This window comes from Psammomys obesus, unplaced genomic scaffold, assembly GCF_907164565.1.
Source record: "Psammomys obesus unplaced genomic scaffold, mPsaObe1.curated_primary_1811, whole genome shotgun sequence".
Classification (NCBI taxonomy): Eukaryota; Metazoa; Chordata; class Mammalia; order Rodentia; family Muridae; genus Psammomys; species Psammomys obesus.
In genome coordinates this window covers 7,703,187-7,722,473 of record NW_026586589.1, presented here as the reverse complement: position 1 = coordinate 7,722,473, position 19,287 = coordinate 7,703,187, and the positions used below count along the sequence as shown (strand labels likewise).

Here is a 19,287-nt window from a genome sequence, read left to right as displayed (position 1 = left end):
GCAAATAGCCCTTGTGTGGCAACTTTAATCCTAGCACTTGGGAGGCAGTAGCAAGTGGATCTCTGTGAGTCTGGGGAAAATCTGGTCCACAAAGACTCCAGGACACCTGGGATTCTATTATACAGAGAAACCCTGTCTGTAAAACCAAAACAAAACAAAGAAACAAACAACGACAACAACAGAACACCCAACAAAAATAAAAAGATAGCTAAACACTGCTTTCGCACGCCTTTAATCACAGCTCTGGGGACGGAAAAGAAGGCAGCCAACAGCCCAAGCCACCATACAGAGAAACCCTGTCTTAAAAAACAAAAATATCCCAGCACTAGGGAGGCAAGGGTAGGTAGATCTCTAATTTTGAGGCCACACTGGTTTATAAAGTGAGATCTCTCTGCTACACCAAAAAACCTTGTCTGGAAAAAATAAAATATAATAAACTTTTAAATATTAAGTGAGATCGACTTCAACAGAAAATAAAATTAATTAAAAAAAACATCACACATAAACAGATGTGACTGCCAACACTCAAAAGAGTTAAAACAAACTTTAAACAAATTAAAAACAAATTTTAGGCTTAACTTTTTTTCTTTTGTTTTTGACAGTTTCTGTTTAGCTCAGGTTTTCCTGGAATTTGTAGAACAGGATGGCCTTGAACTCAAACGATACTCTTGCCGATTCCTATATAAGGGTAGTATTAAAGGTGTATGGCAACACTGCGTGAAACTATTATTTTACTGTTTTCTTTTGAAGACAGGATATCACCATACAGCCCTTGCAGATCTGTTGGTTAGTAGCTATCACCAGCCTGGTGGTGAACCTTGTAAGTACTAGGACTAAAGGTTTAAGTTACTGTGCTCCAGAAAATATTATCATTACACTTTATAACTCTTATTAATATTAGCCTAAACAGCTAGAAAGATGGGCTAGCAATTATGGACATGTATTGCTCTTCTAGCGAACCCAATTTCAGGTCATAGCGCCATGTTGTGTGGCTCATACCAGCTACAACTCTAGTTCCAAGGCGTTGGTTTTCATACATCTTGCCTCTTTAATACACTGGAACTCACATGAGTACATAATCTAAAAATAGTAAAATCGAGGGCTAGAGAGATGGCTCTCTGCTCTAACCAAGGACCCGGGTTCAACTCCCAGCACCCACATGGCAGCTCACAACTGTGTAACTCTAGTCCCAAGTGGTTTGACACCCTTACACCACTGCTCATAAAAATAAAAATTAAGTAAATTTTTTTTTAACAGTAAAATCTGTGCTGGGCCTTGTAGCACACACCTTTCATCCCAGCATTCAGAAGGCAGAGGTAGGCGATCTCTTTTGAGATCTAAGACAGCCAAAGCCTTGAGTATGATTGCACACACCTTCATTCCAGCACTAGAATGGCACAGGCAAGTGAAGTTGAAGGTCTGGTGTACATAAAATGTTCCAAGTGTGCTACAGCTACAAAGGGATAGTCTGCCTTAAAAAACAAATTAATCAATGAAAATAAATTTAAAATATTCCCCTTGAGGTGAGCCAAGTTGGTGATGTATGCTACCATATGACAAAATGTGCTTTGAAGAAAAATGATAAATTATACAGTCTTGAAACTTACTAAGGAACTCAAGAAATCTTCAGGAACAGAAATAAACATTCAATTCATTAAGACTAATAAGTTAAAATGCACTTTCTCGTGCAACAATGCCAAACAGTAAAACTTGTGATTGTTGTGTAAGTTTACCACGAGATTTAAATGTTATTACCTACTAATTCCATAGAAAATGATGCCTAAAGCGATGCTAATGATGCTACCAAAAATCTGCTCATGTAACACAAAAGATGTATCTGTATTTTCAGATTATATTAAGAAAAGAACTATTGAAAGTTCATAATCCTTGTTTTAAATACTCAACAGGAAGTGAAATGTGATCATTATCATTAGATAAATTGAGGAAGTAGGTTTTTGTTTGCAGAACTTCATAGAACAAATTTAAAGGGGGAAGGGGAGAAAAAAAAGACCAACAGCTACCTCACAGGGCTCTTGTCTTTCCTGAATGGACTTTTGCTTCGGGAACGTCTTCTGCTGCAAGGTTAAAGTTTCACAAGTTACCCAAACAGGCTCTATCACATTAGTTCCTCAAAATACAATTTAAACAATTCAGAAGTATGTTTAAAAACCTTAATTTGATGCTATGAGGCAACCCAATCTTTCCTCGGATGGCACTGTTAAATTTTGGTCCGGAGCTAAAAAGAAAACACAAAATTACACTAGTTACAGGGTTAGGGTCTTGCTAAGATCAAGATCATGGGCTCTCCAGCAAGTCTAACATTGTTTAGGCTGCTTCTTTCTACCTCAATTATAAATAGAAAACAAAATTAACTTAGAAAAATCCTGTAGCCCTTGTATTTTTCTATCCTGGACCAGGTTAGAGGTGCCAAGAACAAAATTACAGCCTCAAACTTTTTCAATTCTAAAAAATCCATCACATCTTTTCATTTAGCATTTCAATCATAATTATGAACATATGAACAAGTCTTTAAAAACACAAAGGGTAAAAACAAAGGCCTCTGCACTCTCATCCCAGCATCAGCTTACTATAAAGTACTTTCGTGACAGAAAAAATGTACTTACATAAATACTTGCTGTATTTTGTTTGTTTTAAATGTATTTATTTATTATTTATACAGAGTTCTGCTTACATGTACACCTGCATGACTCAAGAGGACACCAGATCTCATTACAGATGGTTGTGAGCCACCATGTGGTTGCTGGGAGTTGAACTCGGGACCTTTGGAAGAGCAGTCAATCCTCTTAACCTCTGAGCCATCTCTCCAGCCCCATATTTGCTGTTCTTTTTGACACAGTAACTTATGATAAGTCTCAGTGAACTCATTATGTAGCAAAGAATGACTCCTGTTCCTGCTCCCTCCAACTCAGGTGTGACAGAATTTCAGTGTTGAATTACAAGCCTGCAGCCACCTTAGTCATCTTTTTTTAGCCATCTTTTCTTCTCCTAACCCCTTACAGAGAATAGCCCTACCCTTTCTGGAACTCAGGCTGGCCTCAGATATTTCAGTGGACTCCCAAGTACTGCAATTAAAGGCATGTAGCACCACACCCACTGGACTCTTTTTCTTTTTAACACAGGTCCTCACAATGTAGTCTTAGCTAGCATGGAACTCAAGAAAGTCCCGTCTTTGTAGTGCTAGAATTAAATGTGTGCCATTATATCCAACTCCCACATAGTAAGCACATTTAATGTACTATGTACTGTTTGTTATGGAACAGAATATATAAAAGATGTAAAACTAATTCACTCAGCAAAATAAGGGGAATTTTATGATTCAAAAACAATTTTCACTACTGGAATAGACCTGTTCCCCATTGCCCAATACTAATATTGCAATAATAATAAAAGAGGGTTTGTATAACTCCCTCATAAGACAAATAATTTTTGTACCTCTTAAAAGGTAAAACTGACTTACAAGATTCATAAGATATGTCCCTTAGTGTTCAATCATACTCAATTAAGGATATCATAGACCCTTAATTAGGCTCAGTAAAATGAAGAAATGAAAGGTGTTGTTCTCCACATTTGGAGTAAGTATTTTAAAAATACTATATCAACTTATAACCAAGGAGTTAAGTAAAATTCTTCTGTCCTTTCTAATTCAATTTTAAAACACCTTTTGTTGTTGTTACTGAGATAGGGTACATATGCCTGACTTGGCATACAATTCACTTTGCAGATCAAATGAGCTGCAACTTAGCAGTGATCCTCCTCTGCCTCAATAACCCCTAATAGTAACAGAATTACTAGACAGATTGATACTCATGTAAATATATGTAATTTAACAACCTACTTTCTTTCTCCTCTGTTAAGAATACTAAACAGTATTTGAGAGAGGGTATAACTTCATAACCCTGGAAACACACCAACAAAAACCAAGTTGGCCCTGCATTCACAAATATTTGCCTCTACTGGTCCTCATTAGGTTTCTCCCTTAGTTATAAAACAGCCCAGTTATAACCTCCACAAAGTTTAATTGAAACCCAACACAAGAATTTTTTAAACATACTAGGAGAGGCAGACAAAAACAATAAATCCATTCTCAACAAATAGTATTCTTATTTTCATAGATGTCCCTTATTTAGTTCATCCTTGTGAGACAATTAACAATCTTAAAGAATGTACATCTTGAGAAAATGAACAAAAAAAGTTTATAATATATAATTCAGAATTAAGTAAAAGCATTGTGGCTCCATTATCACCATGCAAAGTCTGTAATATAAGCACCAGAAGGAACCTAGAAACACGAGGGCATCCACACTCAAGGAAAACAAACTATATTCATAAATAAAAAAATCCCAAATCCAAACTCAAATACCTTCAGTTAATACCAGTACCTCACAAACGGTACTGAGTATTTTATTGACAGTCACTATTCAATATTCAGTTTATATGCAAGTTTATTCCTTAATAAATGCTTAGACGTAGATAAAGATGACTATAAACATCAAGTCTTAACCATTTAAATTTTAAAAAGTAAATGAACCACTACGTATATAGCACCCCAAGTTCAGTTCCCAGCATCCACACATATGAAGGGCACAAAAGCCTCCTGTAACTCCAACTGGGTGGGGGAAGGGCCCATGCTTTTGGCTTACACTAAAACCTGCACCCACTGCAACTGGTACCACCTAAGCATAACTACGCTTAAATGTGGTTTACAAAGGTACACTTAGTGAAGAATTAAGGGCTTTGTTAATAAGCATCAAGGAAAGATTGTGCTTGTTTCATTTCTTTTCAAAGCTGTTAATACAGGCTATTAAAATAAAAAAAAATTTTTTTTTAATCTTTCAAGACAGGGTTTCTGTGTAAGCCTTAGCTGTCCTTAAACTCTAGAGAAGCAACTGCCACTGCCTCTGCCTCCTGAGTGCTAGGACTAAAGGTGTGAGCCACCATAATCCCAGACAGGTGAATTTTTTTGAACAACTACAATAAACTAATTCTAAGCATGCCTAAATAATACATGGAAATTCTTATGACTTAATCTACAAAGCACTGTTATTTTACTTTAAAACCTTAAATACAAGAGTAATGTGCATAACAACTGAGCACACAACTTGATAAAGATTTCAGCGAGCCAGGGACAAGACTTTATTAACTGATTTATCTACCTGTACTTACACTTCATACACATTAGGCTTTCTCTATTATAAACTCAAGTGCTTTGTTTTAATTTAAACTAGAATGCAATTTCTAGCTGGTCAGAGAAAAACCTGCTAAGTTTCATATATCCTAAAGTTAATTTATCAGTCCACACACTCTATTTTTACCTTACTATCTTCGATGTCAATATCCTTCATTTTAAATCTGTTATTGAAAAACAAAATCTCAATTCATTTTCCTGCAGATAAACTGGTATCTAAACATGTGTAACTAAAGTCCTGATGACAGTTACATACTAGGGACTTCTGTAGCGGCCTCGGAATCTTCTATCTCGACTCCGTGAGCGGCTTCGTCTCCTCTCTTTGCTTCTACTCCGTTTCCGTTCCCGGCTTTTGCTCTTTTTTCTTTCTCTATCTCTACTTCGTTTCCGTTCCTTACTTTTGCTTCTCTTTCGCTCATGACTACGACTTCTGCTCTTGCTTTTTTTTCTCCTGAGGAAGGAAAAAAATGTACCATTACCATGCTGGATTAAATACCAACCAATATATACTTCCTTTTATGGTCAAATATTTATCCTTTTGTAAATGTATTTTTACCACTGTACAATGGTACAAAATTATACTTTAGGAAAAACAATTCTTAGGTATGGGACTTAACATCCAATCTTTTGCTTCACGTTAACTGAAGATAGTCAAAAGACTTGACAGACAGGATTAAGAGGAAAAATTTGCAATGATCTTCAGCTACAGCTTGAAACAGGACTTGCCGGTAAGTAGAAAACCAAGCATGAACTTAAAAAAAAAAAAGTAACTGGCATTCACATAACAGACCAATTAGCATTACTATAATCTACAAGCTAGAGCAATGAAAGTTCCATTATGTTCACATTCAAAAAAAATAGTTGTCACATAAAAATTTTCCATTAACAATTTAGTTCAAATTAATTTTCATACACTGTATATCACATGTAAGAATATTCTGTTCTTTCAAAACACCATATACATAGCATGTGGTTTTCTTAGGCAAAATTACAAGAAATAATAAAGGATACTAAGAATGCAATAAAATTCACTTTGACAACCTGAGATTTTACTGTGACCATTTATAAGCATTCAACTTAAAACTGTAATGAAATTGAAAATGCCCTTTGAAAGCTAGTTTATACAAGCTTGTGGGACGTAACTAATACAACCTGACCTTCCTTTCATAGTAAAAAAAGCCAGTTATCTTTCCATTCATTTCTGTGTTCCTCACGGTTTTTCACCCACTGGTTTAATGATTAAACCTTGAAATCTGTACCTGTCATCACCCAAATTAGAGGTGCCTTCAGATATTTCAACATAAAGTGGAAGACATTTCAAAATAAATTTATTCCACCAAAATGTGGAATAAGTGGTTTGAAGTCTGAACATTTTGACAACTCTACATCATTAGGAAAATTAATGAGCTATTTAATCTCTATCAAAGCAAAGTTAGCACAACAACTGAGATGTGCCTCAGAGAACCTGTAAACAGGTCATCTTAGAGTGCATTGAAAATAGAAAATGAAGACACCCACCTTCTGGAATCTTGAAACCCACACTCCAATCACAAGGAGATGTAGAGCTTTCCAAGGAGGCAGAAACTTTGTCTAAAATTTCAAGATAATCCACCTGACTGTCAGAAATATGCTAGGTAGCACATGACAGAAAATTAGGCTACACTCATATAGAAGTCAAAGCAACTCCAATGCTCAGGAAGGACAACAATTAACATTCCAACCTTGATGTTTCAAACCCTGACACTATTTCTTAGGGCTAAAGAAGTCTGAGATTGGGGGGGAAAAAGAATTGAGATGCTAAAACCCTAACTCCTAGCTATATTAATTCAAATTAGGGGACAAGATAAAAATTAATTGTTCCCCAGGAAAAAAAAAAAAAAAGACAATTATGTTCCTGCTCTTCTCAAAGATGGCCCATAGCAGAACTAATCCTATATACCTCTCACAGGTACTGATCTTATTCTGCCAAATTAGTTTAAAAATAAACAAACAAAAACTGGATTAATTTTATCTTAATTTCTTGCTAGACTTTTCATAAGCAAATCCCCACCCACATCTGAAGGCAACCCAAGATAGGTAAATAGACAACATACTAAAATATCTGAAAATACAATCGTCCAGTCTAAAGATTGTTGTAGAAACCACGATAATTTTCTAGAACAAATTCCAGTGTTAGAGAACATTTTTCAACTAGAGAAATGGTTATAAATTCCATCCTAATAGTCAAATCCTGTTACAACTTAAATGGGACTTTCCCAAGTCTTTAGTGGCAGTGGAATTTTGTACTGAACATCATTGAAGTAATGGTCCACTGGGCCTTTGGACTTTTTGGTTATATGGCCTCTGCTGTAAAGGTGTTTTGCTATAACTGGATTTGACCTCTTCCATGTAAGAAGATCTAAATTTTAAATGCAAAGTATTCTGGAAAATAAGAAAAAAAAAATAGAAAAGTCATTTATTCCAAGATTTGATAATCCAAACCACAGTAGCCAATATATTTTAACTGTATCCTTTTCTAAATGACTCTTTAAAGACTAACAAAATGAAGTTGGATTTGAGACTGCAAATCTGGTTACAGTAACAAATACTTCCATGAGGGTACTTAAGAGCTTATTGGAGGCTTTGACAAACTCAGAGTTGTAACTCTTCAGAAAACAGGCTAATAGGTTGATTCCTTTACTACTGGGATATAATACACTGTGTTGCAAACCAGTTCGTTTTTTAAACAAAAGCATTTATATGCTTAGCTAACTTTGTCAGAGTGCAGTTTCTTATTCTTATTACCTTACCAGCAATAATTATTTCCAACATTCAATGACTTTAAATTCAAATTTTAGCATGAACCACACAAAATAAATGACATCTACCTCAGATTAGCAAATTAGCTTAAAACAAGAGCAACTATTTGTTTTGTGTTTCATCTACCTGAGTTTTATGCTGTACTATGTTCAGTTACTTTTAATATTAGGCAATCACCTAATATAAATCAGCTGTAACTAAGAAATATTCTGAAAGTCTTCCCATAAAACACTGTATGTTAAAATTACCCAACCGACTATAGGAGATAGTAGCTTTATTTAACACAGACTATCTCTCATGGAGCACGTAATGCTCAAATTCCTCATAAGAGCTTGATGATCTTAAGTTTAAATACAGAGTTAAGAGTACAATCTGAAGATGATAGTGGGAAGTGGCATTAGAGAATAGTACATTTGCATTCAAGCTTATCCTCTTTTCCTACTCAAGATACAAAAATCTTTTTACTAAGTTACTAGTAACAGCAACATTTTACTAAGTCACTGTGACATCTAAAGTAATTTTTGTAAACTGTAGATACCTGTAGGCTTTCAGTACAAAATTATGAAACTGAAATTATAGGAAACTGTTACTTTGACAAAGGTTAAAAATGCATGCTACGAACCTGGTCAAAGGATTTCCTGTACCCACTTTTGACTACTAAAAAACTATTAGTGATTCCCACCTAAACTTGTGTAAAAAAATTTTCCTGCAAATTAAATGTTTCTTCCCTCTTACCATTATTTTTTTATTTTATACAGTCTCACTACAAAATATAGAACTGAATTCATGATCATCATGCCTCAACCTTTTGTTTTGTTTGATACAGGGTTTCCTTTGCTATCCTGAAATTCACTCTGTAGACCGGGCTGACCTGGCATTTACAGAGATCCACCTCCCTCTGCCTCCCAAGTGCTGGGATTAAAGGCATAAGCCACCATCACTGAACTTCTCTCACAGCTTATAAGTGAGAGAATTATAAACCTGAACAGCCAACCCACATTTAAAATTAGTTCATTACTACCACCTTAACATAAAACCTTGGCATATAAAACCTAAGTAACCTACATCAAACAACTTTTTCATCTATTTCATGATTATATCAAGCTACCTAACTAACAAAGGTGTTATGAGGATGACTGAACTAGTTATTATGAGGTATTCTGAGCTCTCAGGAGGAAAAGGGCCAAAAAGAGTCAAATAAGTGGCTATTTGTCAGTTTACATTCTGTATTATGGGGTCATGATATGACAAAATATTTTTAACGCACATTACATGTGAAGAATCACTAATCTGGGAGCTGAATGGTAATTTCACAATACCAGATAGGCTCCAACCCGGTACACTGGATCCTGTTTAAAGTGTTACTATACCTTTTTGTACACTATTTTGTACTATGTCTGTAGCATGAAGTTCTAATTTCAGGGTTATTCATCTAACTCAAATATATTACATATTCTTAATGGTCTCCTCCTTAGATACACTACAGCTAAAAAGGCCCAAGAAAATAAAGAAAAAAAAATCTCACTAAAAATTACTAAGTATGCTCTTTCATTACTACCAAAAGGGCCTTTAAGCAGCAACAAGGAACAGAAATAACTCATAGCTGATTCCTCTAGTGAATGAAGGTAAACAGTACTTTCCATGGCATTGGTATCATTTTTTTCCTAATGTATTGTCTTTTAACTAATAGTCTCATCACATCTCCAAAAATTAAGCCGAAGTTTCCAAATTTAAAACATTATAGAACTCAAGAGAATCATGGAAGATTTGGAGGGTAGCATCCAGAAGGTCTCTGAAACCATATCCTTAAGTCTACACCAGAAAGGCCACAGCTTTATATCCTGAAGGACTTTCTCATCCCAAAGAGTTGTAACAAGTTTAAGAAGTGAAGAAACCACAGTTTGATGCTCTCAGCACAAGAACAGATTTCTACAAGAAGTTTAGCACCCACCCTCCCAGGTTCCTTGCTCAGACTTACTTTTTGCTACGTTCTTCATGGCCGTTAGCACTGCTCAACTTGTTCTCATCCTAAGCAAGGTTGATAGAAGAACATCATGAGGACGAAGTGGTAATATTTCAAGTTGTCAAAGGGTAAAGGGAATAGGAATAAGAAAATACAAGACAATTTTAAAACTAATTACTTATTTAGTTTTACATGGAAGGCTATAAAAAAATTTAGATGGTATACGTTTAACCACTTTGTTGCTAATAATTAAGTCATGAAGAAACAAAAATTAAAATATTTCCACATTAACATGTTATATTTTACTTTCTTACATTGTTTAGATATTAAAGAAGTTATCCGGAATTACAATGTTGAAGTGGTTAAATATTTCTATGAAACATGAAGTCATTGAGTTTTATTCCATGTGCTATTGTCCCTTTTGTCGGTACCATGGCTCTATTTCTGCCTAAGCCCCAAGTGGCCATGCTAGCAGCCAGCCACTATCCATTTCCTGTGACCGATGCCATTCCTGAGATCTTCGCCCATTTCCGTTGGAGGGTTGGGACTGTAAGAGCTTGATGCCACCTCTGTCACACATCTCGCCCTGAAGCAAACAGGGATTCACACTGCTTTAGTAATGTTGACTCCCAAGAACCCAAGAAAAGTTAATTAATAATCCACCAGTCCAGCCTAAACATTTCCTACTTCCATACCTGTTTACATGGAATTACATCCACGTTAAACTTAGACAAGAAACATTAAAACAGAAAGTATGTCTTCAAGAGTCTAGTATTACAAAATTACACTATTTAAAGCTATCAGAATTCATCCAAAAGGCACCACATGGTCGTGCTACACTCCAAGACAAATGTATTATTTTTAAAGGGTTTAAGCGCAATGTTTATTTCAAAGTTTGAGTACATCAGCTACAGTAGTATATCTGCTAAATTACAAGGCCTAAGGTTTGTGACACCAGTGATAATGCATGCATACTGCTATTTTCACCGCCAACTGGTGAAAGAATGAAGAGTGTTTACTGTGACACTGAAATGGGTCAGATTGTATTACTAGCCAAAATAATTCCTTTGTAGTTTTTAGTGTGAAATACTATGGCAGGGCCTAATTAAATACAAAATACGATGGAGAACAGTAAAACAGTCTTCAAGTGACTCTAAGCTGTGATACTGCCTCTTGCCTTTTTTTGTTTTGTTTTGATTTGCTAGTTTCTATTCAGGGATCCAAGAATTTTAGTAATTATTAACTGAAAAGCAGATCAACACCTGCCTGTTTTAAGGTTTACTATCACCAGTCTTATCTATTTATATAAAAATAAAATTTAAATCTCACCCATTCCTTTAAAAACTTGTAAGATTTACTTGCCAGAGACTGGTTATGATTTATTATTCTTGGACCCCTGCTATTTTCCCAAACCACTACATTCACCTTTTTGCTATACCAAACTGGAGCTGGTAATTCTTAGTTGAGTCATTTTACCTAGGGGACCACGGTACAGCGATAAGTCACTCAATTACTACCTTATGATTGACAGTTCACACTGGAATCAAAGGTGAATTCATGGGAGTAGAGGTGAGATATCGTTAGGCAAGTCTACAAAGAGAGATAGATGGGCATTTATTCATCACGCTGAAGTGAAACTACTGCACAATATTATTACATCAATAGCATATATTTACTTTTCTAAGTTACACGTAATGCATCTCTGATAAGATAATCAAGAGGGCTCCGGGAAGGTTAGTTTACAATTCAGCAGTAGTTTCGTGAATAATGCTAAATTAAGAAGTATATTAAAGCTCACTGGTATGTTTTTCTCACCTTCTTGTAAGGGGCCTCAAGCATTGCTTCAATATCAATATCGTCTGCCATTTTCTCTACACGCCTACGGAAGAAGACAGTGCTGTAAGTAAACAACTTCCACTTCTAGTAAAAATAACAATAATAATAATAATTTCCTTCCCCTACAAAACTTAAACGTTGAGAAAAGTCCTCAGAAAGCCCTACAATGACTGTAACTGCGCGATGCACTTCACACAGGCTTCACCAAATCTGAAAAAGCTTCTTGCGTCAAACACACGAGCAGAAAAAAAAAAAAAAAAAAAAAAAAAAAAAAAATCCAACGTCGGATCGCGAAAAGCCGCCGCGGAACCGCTAACAACGAGGCTGAGGCTCCGAGGCAGGGCGCTTCCTTCCGCACAAAACCCGCGCTGCCATCTTGGCGGCAGAGGGGAACTCCCTCTGCTGGGAAGGCTTGTGTACCAAGGCGGCCGTCGGCAGGCGCCATGTTGGGAGGTCGCGACCAGCCCGGCCTCGGAAGGGCAGACCCGCCCGCGGCCCCCGCGGATTGCCGTGCGGCCGCCGGCGCCTCCCCGCTCGGTGCCCTTGGCGCAAACGAAGGGCACGGCCACGAGAGGAGGCCGCCCTCGCCGCGAGGCCCCCTCCCCCGCCGCGGGCCGACAAAAGCCCCTCAGAGCCCCGGCACCTCGCCCACCCGGGCTCGCAAGAGCCGCCCACAAGCAGTCCGCCACGGCCCGTACCTGTGCCGGCTTTCGCGCGCCTGTGCTCGACTCGGGAGTTCGGCTGCCGCCGCCGCCGCCGCTGCTGTGGCTACTGTTAAACCCCTAGGCCCAGGCCGCGGTACTGCCCAACCCGAATATCGGGCCCCGAGGGCGTCTAGGCCCAAGCGAATCTAAAAGACACAATGGGATTAAAGGAGCCCGCGCCGGAGAGCAGGGCAGCGGCTTCGGCAGCTCAGGATCCACCCCTGCGACAGCGTCGGCTAGCTCCCTGAAATGGCGGCCGCTGCTCCTCCGTACTCACATTCACCAACACACATACACACACAAACACTCGGGGTCTCCCGGAGCCTCCGCACGGGCTCTCGCGAGAAACTGCCCGATGTTCCAGACCGGGGAGAAGCGAAGTATCGCGAGATCTCGGTGAGGCACTGACGGCCGTGGCCCAATCTCCTGCAATGATTGCGCCACAGTCGATCCCATCCCCCCCTCCTTCCCCCGGTTCTGAAAGGCTTCTCGGACTCGCCTGCTAGCGACGCATCGAAATCTCGCGAGGCCGCGTGGTCTACAAGGCGACGACAGTTGGTGCACTGGCTGTCAATCTTTAGAAGAATGCCTTGCTGAGTGGGTCTCCACTGTCATCCCGGCCGGTGGCGTCTCCTCGCTGAGCGTGAAGGTTTCCCCTCGCTCACAGCCGACCGCCCACGACACCCGCCCTCCCACCCAGATGGCTGTCAAGGTCGCCATAAGGCAACCTATTATAGTACATATGGCTGTAGGGTAAGACATTCGGCTCCAGATTCACGACGGTGAAGACGCACGCAGACGAGAATGAGCTGTACACAGGGGAATGGGATGGAATAAAAAGTGCCATTTCCTTGTCATTTCGTGTCACCGGTTAGATGCGGCCCGGACGGTGAAGCTTCGAAACCCCCTTGAAAAGTGGAGGACTGAATTTAGTCGGGCCATTTATCGGGGTTGTTATTTTAAAAGTACCCCCGCTTTTTGGCTGTCTACGTGGAAATTTACCGTTTGTTTATTTTTGTTGGTTTTTTTTGTTTGCGTTTTGTGGATGGGGGGGCTGGTTAGTACTGTGGCAGAGAAGCTGAGCTATCGTTGGAAGATCTTTATTCCTTTCATATAAAATGTTTTTGAAATAAAATTAAATATCAAACCAGTCTTGAAACCTATGAGCGGCTCAACGATTGAGGGTATAAAAGATTTGAAATATGACACCTTAGTTGGTTTAAGTGCTCCAACACTGTGTGACCTTGGGCAAGTAAATTAAGCCCTCAGCATATATTCCATTTATTCCTCGTAAGGGGGAAATGGTATAATTAATTGCAAGGATAAGCTTGACACTGACCAAGATGTTCACTGATGTCTGTTCCGGTGAACTTTCCATGAAATGAATGAAGGCTCACTGGGAGTAGGATGAAGATAAGCGATATGGTGATTGAAATGCTGGGAAATATTGCTTGCCTAGCACTCCTGGTAGAGCATGTTTATAATTCCAGCACTCAGAAAACACAGGCAGGGGAATCTCTGTGAGCTTAGTCTGTATGGGGAGTTCCAGGCCAGCCAGAACTACATAGTGAGACCCTACCTCAGAAAATAAATAAATCATAAAAAAATTAAGAGGACATATAACTATTATGAGGATTCTCTCTTGGCTGTGGTAGACTGCCTGAGATCCCTGGTAATTTCTGGCTGAAAGATTACACTTCCCAGCTTCTGTTGTTTCTGCCCCTCTGAGGGGCCACAGCCCATCTTCTGCCTCTATAGGCATTTTGACTGGAGGTTGAGGAGTGACAGATGACCCCTAACCCTGAATAAACATTTGTCTTGACTAACTAAGGTCCAACCAAGCCCATCTCTCTGTCTTCTATCTCTCTACAGCTGCCCTTAAGTAACAATTCTGTCCTTGACTGGCAAGTCAAGGACAACCTGTATCACATAAGGAAAGCCTGTCAAAAAAAGGGGGGTGGGGATCCTCGCAGTGGTGGTACGCCTTTAATACCAGCACTCAGAGAGGCAGAGGCAGGCAGATATCTGTGAGGCCAGCCTGGTCTACAAAGCAAGTCCAGGATAGCCAGAGCTACACAGAGAAACAACAAAAACCAAAATAACAATAATGTTTGTGTTTCTAAAGAGAAAGTAGTTGAGAGCACTGACTGTTCTTGCAAAGGACTAGGATGTGATTCCCAGCACTCAATGGCAGGCAGCACAAACTTCAGTGGAAGACACCCAATTCTGATCTCCACAGGCATCCGACAGGCAGGTGGTGCACAAACTTCGTGCAAGGAAAACACATGGACATTCAAAAATATATAAAAAATAATTTGTTCCCAAAAAAGTTGAGGCTGGGAGGAGGAGAAATGGCTCAGGGTTCAAGACACTGACTGGTCTTCCAAAGGTCCGCGGTCAATTTATAGCACCCACGTGGTGGCTCACAATACTTTGTAACTCCAATTCCAGAGGATCCAGCACCTTCAAGACACAGACATATATGCAAGCAAAACGTCAGTGCATGTGAAATAAAACATTAAAAAAATAACAATAAAGCTGAAAATGAGGCTGGCATGGTGGCACACCCCTTTAATCCAAGCACTCCAGAGACAGAGGCAGAGGCAGGTGGATCTCTATGAGTTCAAGGCCAGTCTGATCTACAGAGGGAGTTCTAGGACAGCTAGGGCTACCCAGAGAAACCCTGTCTAAAGAAAGAGAGAGAGAGAAAAGAAAGAAAAGTTATAAATGGGCCATGGTGGATCTCTGAATTGGAGGCCAGCCTGGTCTATAGAACTTGCACAAGGCTCCAGGTTTAATCCTAGGAACCCAATAAAACGAGGTGCAAGCCTAGATCTCAGCATTCTAGAGATGGAAGCAGGAGAATCTTAAAGGTCATCCTGATTAAGGAAGTTTGATACCAACCTGGGCTACTGAAACAGGTAAGAAGACCCTGTCTCAAAAAAAGATAAAAGTGTGTGTGGAGGGGGATGGAAGGGAATTTAAGGGCCACGTGACAATCTCTTAAGGTCCCTTATATTGTTTTATCAAGTTCAAAATGATGGTGCATGCCTTTACTCCCAGCACTGGGGAGACAGAGGAAGCCTGCATGAATTCCAGGCTAGCCTGATCTAAATTTCAAGTTCCAGTCCAGCCTGAGCTACACAGTAAAATTCTATCTCAAAAAAAAAAAAAAATAGTCATTCACCAATTTACCAGCCATGAACTAGAGGGAATGCTAAGTCTCTGAGCAAACAGCTGTAGAAAATATAAATATCCCATTACTTTGTTTTTATTTTGGTGGTTTATTTTTTTGAATTTTTGTTGTTGTGACTTTGTATTTCTTTGTATTTGTTGATTTCTTGCTGTTTGGTAACAAAGTCTGAGTCTGCCGGCCAGATTTGCCTCAGTACTTGGCATCTTCCTGTCTTAGACCATTTAGTGATGAGAGTATATGCCACCTAGTGTCACCTTCTAAAGTCATTTGCTGCAAATACACACACACACACACACACACACACACACACACATATATATATATTTGGCCACAATATATATATTGGCCACCATAATACACATTCTGAGTGGTAGGTAAGCCTGCTGTCCTAGCATTTGGAAAAGCAATGGTCTCTGTGTGAGCAGGGCCCTGCTACATAGTGAGTTCCAGGCCACCTTGTCCTTGTTGGGGGAATGATAGGGAAGAGAAACACAGGAGGGTATGTAGCAAACCCTCATAACCAGCACTTGGCAGTCATCAGCTGTATGAGAAACTGGAAGCCAGCCTGTACCACCAGTGAGACTTTTCAAAAGATCCAAGAGGCTGGAGATGGCGCAGCAGTTGGGATCATCTTGCTGTTCTTGCAGAGCATACAGATGTTCTCTCCCTGTGGGGGCTCACCACCATGGGTAGACACTCATGTGGTGAACATACATGGAGGAAAAATACTCATCAAAAATTTAAAGGGGGGCCATTGGAAAGGTAGATCTGTAGCAAGGATCATGTGTTGCTCTTCCAGAGAACCCCAGAATCAATTCCCAGCACCCACATGCTGGCTAACAGCCATCATAACTCCAGTTCTCAGGGAGCACAACACTCTTTTCTGGCCACTATGGGCCAGAAGTGTAGTACACAGACTTACAGACAGGAAACATACCTATTCACATTGATCTCTGTGAGTTTGAGGCCAAACTGGTCTACAAAGTGAGTTCAGGACGGCCAAGAGAAACCCTGTCTTTAAAACGAAAACAAAACCAAATCAGATCAAAAGGAATGTAGACACTCTATTGTGTAAAAACTGGCAGTTACTTAGAAACATTTTTCTGCCTGAAAGTTGAGAGTATTCAGAGTGTACTCTAAATTGAGCCACTGAATAGACAGAGCTAGTGTTCTTCAAGACATACATGCAGGCAAAACACCCATAAATAAAATGACAATTAAAAAATAAATTTTCCTGTGATGTTAACTCTCAGTTTTGTGTGTGTTTTATTTAGTTTGGGTGTTATTTTGTTTGTTTTCTGGACAAGATTTCTCCGTGTATATCCAACCAAGGACCATGCATGGATATAACCTACAACCCCTGCTCAGACATAGCCCAGGGTAGCTCACTATCCAAGTGGGTTCCCTAATAAGGGGGACAGGAATTGTTTCTGACATGAACTCATGAGCTTCCCCTCCCCCCTGAGGGAGGAGCAGCCTTGCTAGGCCACAGATAAGGACATTGCAACCATCCTGAAGATACCTGATAAGCTAGGGCCAGACAAAAGGAGAGGAGGACACCCCCTCTCAGTGGACTCAGAAGGGGGCAGGGAGGAGATGAGGGAGGGAGGGGAGGATTGGGAGGGAAAGAGGAAGTGGGCTACAGCTGGATTACAAGTGAATGTATAAAATTACTTAAAAATAAAAAAATATTAATATTAAAAAAAATATTTCTCCATGTAGCCCTTCCTGTATTGGAACTTACTCTGTTGACCATGCTGGCCTCCAACTCACAGGGATGTGCCTGCCTCTACCTCCTGAGTGCTGGGCTTAAGGACTTTCACCCCTGCATTCAGCTTAGTTTTGGTGTTTAATTTCTTTTATGTTTAATGTGTACGGGTGTATTTCCTGCCTGTAAGTCTGTACACTACACTTCTGGCCCATAGTGGCCAGAAAAGAGTGTTGTGCTCCCTGAGAACTGGGGTTACCGATGCTGTTAGCCAGCATGTGGGTGCTGAAAACTGATCCTGGGGTTCTCTGGAAGACATGATCCTTGCTGCTGAACTGCCTCTGTCTCCCTGAGTGCTGAGATTACAGGCAGACACCACTACACCTAGTTCTGATCTGTGTGAGTGCAGGCGTGCATGCATGTGTGTGTGTGTTTATTTTGTTTTAGGTTCTTTATTTTCCCTCTTTTTAAAGATTATCTTATTTTTTATGTGTATGGACAGTTTGCTTTTATGTATATCTATGTACCCCATGTGTGCCTGGTGCCCAGTGAGGCATCAGATTCCTTGGGACTGAAGTTAAAGACGGGGGGAGCTAGGAATGAAAGCCAGTGATCTTTACTGGTAAACCATTTTTCCAGCTCTGTTTTTTGTTTTGTTTTAATTTTTACAACAGGGTCTTGCTTTGTACATATTCAGGTCTGGAATTCTATGTAGACCAGTCTGACTTCAAATTCCCAGAAAAGCACCTGCCTGTACCTCCCAAGGTTGGGACTGAAGGTGTGTATCACCACCACTCTAAACCCCAGAAGAACGAAGAACGTAAATAGTATCTCAGAGGACCAGAGTTGCTCATTGTCCAACTTATTTTATTATTACTGCTATTACAATTTTATTTATTTTGTATGAGTGTCTATGTGGACACTTGTGTGTCAGCCACAGGATACTTGTGGGTGTCAAGTTTCTTCTTCCACCACATGGGTCCTTGGGAAGGAACTCAAGTCTTATACCCTTTGATTTTCGGGTTTGGGGTTTTTGGTGTTGTTTTGTTTTTGTAGGTTAGTTTGTTTTTTGTGTGTGTCTGTTTTTTTTTTTTTTGTTTTGTTTTGTTTTGTTTTTTGAGAAAGGGTTTCTCTGTGTAGCCTTGTCTGCCCTAGAACTCGCTCTATAGACCAGTCTGGCTTCAAACTCACAGAGATCTGCCTGCCTCTGCCTCCCAAGTGCTGAGATTAAAGGCCTGTGCCTACACCACCCAAGAGGTTAGTTTGGTTTTTCTTGTTACTGTTTGTTTTGTTTACAGCTAGCCCAAGCAGCTAGCTGCAGCAGCTATGCTTCATAGGATGCTGTAGGCCTGAATTTCTGTTTCCTGCTAATGTTCCCACAATAGCTTAGATCCTATTTCTCAGAATGCGAAACTATAGTCCATATAACTCAATAACCTCCCAGAAAATCAGAAACAATAATTTAGTAGCTGCCTTGAAAAGTCCCCCAACTACAGAAGTAATCAAATTATAGGTTGGTTAGAAATTTTTGCTTAGCTAGTCAAAATGATACTGTTTCCCGGGCACTTTTTGTTAGCACTCTTTGCTACCTGGGCACACCTTGGTACTTGGCCACTCCATGACGTACCCCCTATCCCCTAGATCAGCACCAACGAATCAGTTTATCACAAGCTTGATTTGGCTAAACACAAACCAATCATGTACCTGCCAAGTTGGAAAATCCCATTCCTTGCTCAAACCATAATAAAAACCCAGCTTTGCAGCTACTCCACTGCACTGGATGGTGGGGAGTCAGAGCTTTAGCCCCAAATAAAGGCTCTTTGTTCTTGCATAGGTGGTCAGTCTCCTGGTGGTCTCTGGGGTCTTTTCCAGATC

The 19,287-nt window shown here is 39.7% G+C and overlaps 1 protein-coding gene across 2 annotated transcripts in view; it reads right to left on the bottom strand.

The window, feature by feature from the left end:
• Rbm39 (RNA binding motif protein 39) overlaps positions 1-12,814 on the bottom strand; it is a 31,750-nt gene extending 18,936 nt beyond the window's left edge. For both annotated transcript variants that reach the window (XM_055602444.1, XM_055602445.1), the window contains exons 1-6: positions 12,503-12,814; positions 11,784-11,847; positions 9,984-10,033; positions 5,463-5,657; positions 2,171-2,236; positions 2,022-2,075 (exon numbers count right to left, since the gene is read on the bottom strand). In XM_055602444.1, the coding sequence (XP_055458419.1) occupies positions 2,022-2,075; positions 2,171-2,236; positions 5,463-5,657; positions 9,984-10,033; positions 11,784-11,834 (416 nt within the window). In that variant the 5' untranslated portion in view covers positions 11,835-11,847; positions 12,503-12,814. The remainder of the gene's footprint in view (positions 1-2,021; positions 2,076-2,170; positions 2,237-5,462; positions 5,658-9,983; positions 10,034-11,783; positions 11,848-12,502) is intronic.
• Between the last annotated feature and the right edge of the window lie 6,473 nt (positions 12,815-19,287).